The sequence below is a fragment of the Lolium rigidum genome, unplaced genomic scaffold, assembly GCF_022539505.1.
Source record: "Lolium rigidum isolate FL_2022 unplaced genomic scaffold, APGP_CSIRO_Lrig_0.1 contig_47030_1, whole genome shotgun sequence".
NCBI lineage: Eukaryota > Viridiplantae > Streptophyta > Magnoliopsida > Poales > Poaceae > Lolium > Lolium rigidum.
The window spans coordinates 72,275-78,274 of NW_025900681.1; the positions used below are offsets into that span (position 1 = coordinate 72,275).

Consider the following 6,000-nt stretch of genomic DNA (forward strand, 5'->3'; position numbering starts at 1 on the left):
GAAATTTCTTCAGGTATTCTTTTTAAGGCAGTCAAATGAAGCTACGATCTGCCCCTCATTTTCCATATCTGACATGATGAACACACAGCATGAATTTAATTTAGAATAGAACAAAGTAGTTTAGTAATGTGTTTTTCTAACTCGCAGGCACATGGGCAGGTCTATTTCCATCTCAAATCTGAATGAACATTCTTATCATCTTACTACAACTCGACAGATATCCTAACATGAGATACCATGTTACCTTTAGATTATGAACAGCATCTTTTTTTTCGAAATAGGGGTATACCCCGTCTTCTGCATCATGACGATGCACACGGCTATTTATTAGAAAAACAGGTTCGGAATAGTATCGTTTACAACTCACGCATCACCGAGGATTGATACAAAATCAACCATCGAAAACAACACATACTATAACTACATATCAACATAGCCGCCTAATAGATACACTCTCCCTCGAAAATATGGTGGAGAACCTGGATGCCAGCGCACCTGATTTCAAAAAATTCGAAAAACGTCATTTAGATGTTTCAAAAAAATTGAAATAATTACCTCGCGTACATCTCATCTCAATACTTATCTGGGAAAAATTTCAGAAAAAAATACGGCCGTACGTGACTCATACAAAAAAGTGAAAATGAAGTTTTGTTATACTGTGAATAGTATACGTATAATCAATATACTATGAACAGTACAATTTGTTATTTTTGTGTAGGCTACATACTTTCATATTTTAGGTTGAAAATTGACACGCACATACCTACATATGTACCCCACACACATAATTTATGCCGAATGTTTTGAATCAATTTTAGTATTTTTTCCGATTTTATTGCTAAAATCGGGTGCGCCAGCACCCAGGAGCCAAAAATTCGCGTCCCACTCTCCCTTCTACTGAAAGAATACCAACAAACAAGTCGGACAGCTGCATTTGGTACATACACTCTTCATTCTTCTGAAAGAATACTACGGGCAGATCAGGTACTTTTGAAACATTTGATTTTGCATCTCATAGAGTATCTCCAAATGTTTCCATGGGCAGGAGCACAATTGCTGTCAAATATCCTGTGTTTCTTAGACGACAAGTCGATATGTATACACCACTCTTATTCAAATGATGTGAACAGGGGGAGTGGAAATGCAGTATTTGGGTCATCTTGTGTATCTCATTAACAAGAACAGAAGGATATGGCAAATATCATTTGGTTGCCTGAATGGCAACACAGAAATGCTGGATTTTCGACGAACACTAGGAAACTAGAGCAAACATTGGACCTAATCGTTGGTTTGATGGTTTCATCGATGACGTACTTGGAGCTACAGATGTCTGCTGTCTCTTTCTTGCTGATGAGCAACAAACATCGGTGACATGTTGTTTTTTGATGCACATAGCCAAGCCAGCCAATGTTTTTGTGATGAGTATTATGTAGCTAATGTACTCAGGTTTTCTCCATTTCAAAATGTATGTAACTTGTTCCTCAATATAGCCAGCCTTTTGCATGATCCTGAATTGAACTTGGGTCATGCACACATGGGTGACTATGTGCCATTTTAGCAGTGATTCAATATTCATGTATTTGGAGGCAACTGAAATCGGTGGAATTAAAAAAAGTTGTAGGTAAAACAATGCAAGACCGATAGACTAGTTAAGTACAGGTCAAATCCTTCAAAAGCAGTACAGAGAGAACATATCAAGTTCTAGGTAACACGCCAATAATTCGTACATTATATAGTTCGTACAATACCATGTGCAGTTCACAGTAGAGAGCTGAATAGGTACAATTTCCCAACAACGGATAACAAATACCAGCTACAGCTTATCCAAAAGGGGATTTTAGCATGCATTTGGTGTGTCGGGCGATACTCCTGAGCTGCTATCACAGCGTGACCACAAGGATCCGCTGAAGTAAGCTTCAGATGCGAAGTATCATATGGTGTCTATGTACAAAAAGCCATGTTTAAGATCTCTATTCATTACGGACTGCAACCATATGTTGCAGCTGATGTAGTGCCAATCATGAACAATCCATCAGAGTTCAGATGTTAAACCGGAGGACATTGCGGCTCTGCTGGTGAGTGCAGGCCTCATCGTCACCAGAGCAGATTCATTCGCGCCAGCTCTAAGCGCTATCCTGCCAGCTTCAAGGAATCTAGCGACAGCATCCTCTGCATAGCGATTTGCTTCCACTACAGTCATTGTCTTGCCAATATCTGGATAAGTGTTGAGCACATGGTCACCGTTAATCTGAGAGGCAAGTTGAATCAACTCCACTTGAAACTCCGAGAGAGCTTTGTCTTCATTAGCACCGAACGGTCGAAGAGACTTTGTGACCTCTGGTAGTTTCTCTGTTTGGGTAAAAAGTAGTATATGTGATTAGGATGCCAATAGAATTAGTATATCCAGAAATCAACATAGCAACCGTAAGCATTGTAAACTCCAACAACTGAACATGTTAAAGATAGTAACACCAATTTTCTATTGTGAAACTTCACTAACCAGAGATGACATATGCCAATAAAATGGTAACTCAAGCATGTGGAGTAACAAACTGAACTATAACCTCCGTTTCAAGGAATAAGGCGCACGCAAATTCCAAGACGAACTTTGACCATAAAAATTGAGTAACAAAATCCTGATTATATATTATATGTAATTAGTATCCTTGGATTCGTATTGAAAAGCACTTTTTAATGATACTAATTTCATACAAACAATATTTTTCTATTTAAAGTAATTCTTGGTCAAACAAAAAGCACATAAAACGAGGGCGCCTTATTCCTTGAAACGGAGGTGGTATTTACCTGGACAATCAGTTCTTGGCGTTTTTCGAATTTTGAGGTAATTCTCAAAGGTCCCAGCCCATGCATCCCTCTTCGTCAGAAAGTTAGAATGTAAATTAAATAGCTTCTTCACTGTTGCAGGAATGGATGAATGCTCATACTGCGAGTTCGCTTGCGGGCCATTTGGTTCATGGATCACTGCACAAATTTAAAGCAACATAGTTAATACTACTAAGGTAATGATATATAGAGAAAAACACGAAAAGGAAACATTTATGTGGTTACAAACTAATTCCCCTAGAGGGTTACAAACTAATTCCCCTAGAGCATATAGCCACATAGTTACCAGATGGAGAGTGTTAAGGTATTGGTTCAAGTTCCAAGTTTTGCCTACTTAAAAGAAAGGGGCAAACAGGAGGCTAGATGGCATTAGAATGAAACAGCAAGCAAGCCCACCTCCTGATGACAAAGCCTGTAAGAATGGCTACTTGTTCAACTACATGTCCACATGGATTGCCACTTGGCAGGCATGCAAGAGGGTAATTACAGCACACATCATCAGTAAGATCAGTACTACAAATCCTGAACTATTGAGATGCAACATTTCTAGTACTTGCCAAACAAACAGAGTAAAAAACAAGTGAATTCTTGTATGCTAGATGAACAACAAACTCATACTAGAATCTTTCATCTTTGAGTTAGTCGCATCCTATTCCTATATCAAAATAAAGCTCAGGCTAATCTTCTCACGTTAGTAGTTCATTCGGATTGCTAGTGTTAACAGACATGGAAATTCAAAGGCAAAGCGCAAAATTAGAAGGTCAAACATGACAAAGTACTCACCAGTGCCCTTTTCAACCCAGGGCGAGATGAGGAAGCTGGGCACGCGCACCCCAAGGCGCTCAAACTTGAAGTAGTAAGGATCAGGGCCAACAATCCCATCGGGCTGGGGCACTCCCTCCACCGGTGTGGGGACATGGTCATAGAACCCTCCATGCTCATCGTACGTGATGATGAGGGCCGTCTCATTCCACTGCGGGCTGGCTCGCAGCGTCTCGTAGACCTCCTTGACAAACCTCTGCCCCCTGGCGACATCGTGCGACGGGTGGTCATCGTTGGCGGGGAACTCCTTGCAGTCGAAGTACCTCTGCTCGATGACGACGTAGTTGGGCAGGTTGCCCTTGGCGGCGTCGTGCTTGAACCTGAGGCTGTACTGGTGGAACTTGACGAGGTGCTTGAGTCGGCGCAGGCTCTGGTAGAAGAGCGTGGCGGGGATGTTCTGGTAGTAGATGCCGAAGGAGAGGCCGTTCTCGTCGAGGCTGTCGAAGATGGTCTTCTGCGGGAAGCCGTTGATGAGGTCCTTGCGGGCGTTGAAGGTGAGGCCGTGGGAGGTCGCCGAGTGCACGAAGAGGCGGTTGGGCTGCGTGGAGGTGGGCACGGACGCGAACCATCGGTCGAACACGGCGAACTCGTCGGCGAGCGCGGCGTAGACGGGGACGGAGTCGGGCGCGAAGCCGCTCATGACGTTCTGCGGCATGCCGAGGCCCATGGCGCGCGCGTTCTGCGCGAAGCCGGACATGGGGGCGGGCGACGCGGAGGTGTCGGCGGAGCCGAAGATCTGCTCGCGGATGTCCTCGAAGCCGTGGCCGGGGTCGGAGTCGACGTAGCCGGCGCGGTCCGTGACGAAGATCTCGGGCGACGCCGGGTCGGAGAGGTTGAGGCGGTTGGACTCGGCGCCCGTGAGGCCGTCGATGTCGGGCCGGGACGAGCGGAGCCAGCCGAGGACGTGGTCGAAGCTGCGGTTCTCCATGACCACCACCACCACCGTCTTGACGGGGGAGTGGATCTCGTGCTTCTTCCGGAGGCGCCGCTTCTGGTTGCGGCTGCTGTGGTGCGCGGCGTCCAGGCAGTGCCCCGACGCGAGCAGGGCCAGGAGGAGCGCCCCCGCGAGGAGGTGGCGCCGCCCCGCGCGGCGCGCTCCGGCGAGCATGACGCCGGAGCTGGACAGGGTCGACGGCGACGGCGGCGGTGAGGGTTGGTGTTGGGCGAGTGGTTTAGTTAATCCCAGTTTAATTCAAGTGGACTTGGCCTTTGGTTTCGCGTGCGGAATACTTCCTCTTGTACCACAGTGGGTAGTTAAGCTGTTGGGCGGAAAGGCTGACATGTGGGTCCCAGTTTGGTGCTAAAGTGGGGGCCCGGTGTCATTGTGTCATTGCTGGGTGGTGCTGCCAGAGCGCAGGCCCACAGGTGCTCGGTTAGGTCGGGCTGACTGGTAGGGACATGGATGGTGGGTCCGGGACGGCAGGGTCGGAGTAGGTTGCTTGATTTGTTCTTGGCGTGGCTTACATAATGTGAATGGATATGCTACCAGAATCTCAAGATTTTTTCCCATGCTTTTATGTGGACTGTGCTACAGCCACACACTTGGATGAGTTTTGATAGACTTTTATTACTCCATCACTGTTCAACTCTTATCAGTTCTCTTAAATCAGAATTACACAGCCGTCATGTAACGTGTCAAAATCTTGCCATCAATTTAGCTTACAAATATCTTTTTCCCGTTTCTATTTTTTATCGAAAAGTCTACCAATCTATTTATAATCTTCAACAACAGTACAAGCAAAACCAAAAAAAAAAAAAATAGACCATCTACTGACGACTATAAACACTCGAAAGAGTCGATGGCGCCTTGGCGTCCTCACATGTCCTTCATTGGAGCCGGATAAAGATTGTCGTAGTAAAGCTTGTTGTAGTCGACAGACCGTAAGTTGTCGTGCTAGGTCCCTAAAGAATCAACGCACGAGAGTAGTAGAAAAATCGTCGATGGAAAAAAAACGCAGATTGGAAAGAACATGGACCGAATCCAACGAGATTCGCCAGAGACAAACCTCTAGACGCCCTTCGCCGACGCTAGATACATCACCAAATCGGAGGATAGACAGAAAGATCTTTATTCCATCGCAACATCTTCCTAAATATGACACAAACCCTAAATAAAAACTACAAAAGACGGAGCTCTCCTACCGACGAGGAACGAGATCCCCCACGCGTCCATGTCCGTAAGGCTACAAGAGGCGAGGCAAATCCGCGGCGGCGCCAGCCAGGGTAGGGAAACACTCACAGAACCCTAATAGCATGTGTGGATCACTGGTCACCAATCATAGTATGCGAGAAAGAAAAATGATATCAAAAGGAAGGTAGAATTTAGGTTAGGCG

The 6,000-nt window shown here is 45.6% G+C and overlaps 1 protein-coding gene across 1 annotated transcript; it reads right to left on the reverse strand.

The window, feature by feature from the left end:
* Window positions 1–1,699: 1,699 nt before the first annotated feature.
* On the reverse strand, window positions 1,700–4,781 carry LOC124681572 (non-specific phospholipase C1). The gene is made up of 3 exons (XM_047216465.1): window positions 3,628–4,781; window positions 2,806–2,982; window positions 1,700–2,349 (listed from the first exon to the last, which is right to left on the reverse strand). Exons 1-3 carry the CDS (start codon window positions 4,772–4,774, stop codon window positions 2,033–2,035), a joined length of 1,641 nt encoding a protein of 546 aa, XP_047072421.1. The 5' UTR covers window positions 4,775–4,781; the 3' UTR covers window positions 1,700–2,032.
* Between the last annotated feature and the right edge of the window lie 1,219 nt (window positions 4,782–6,000).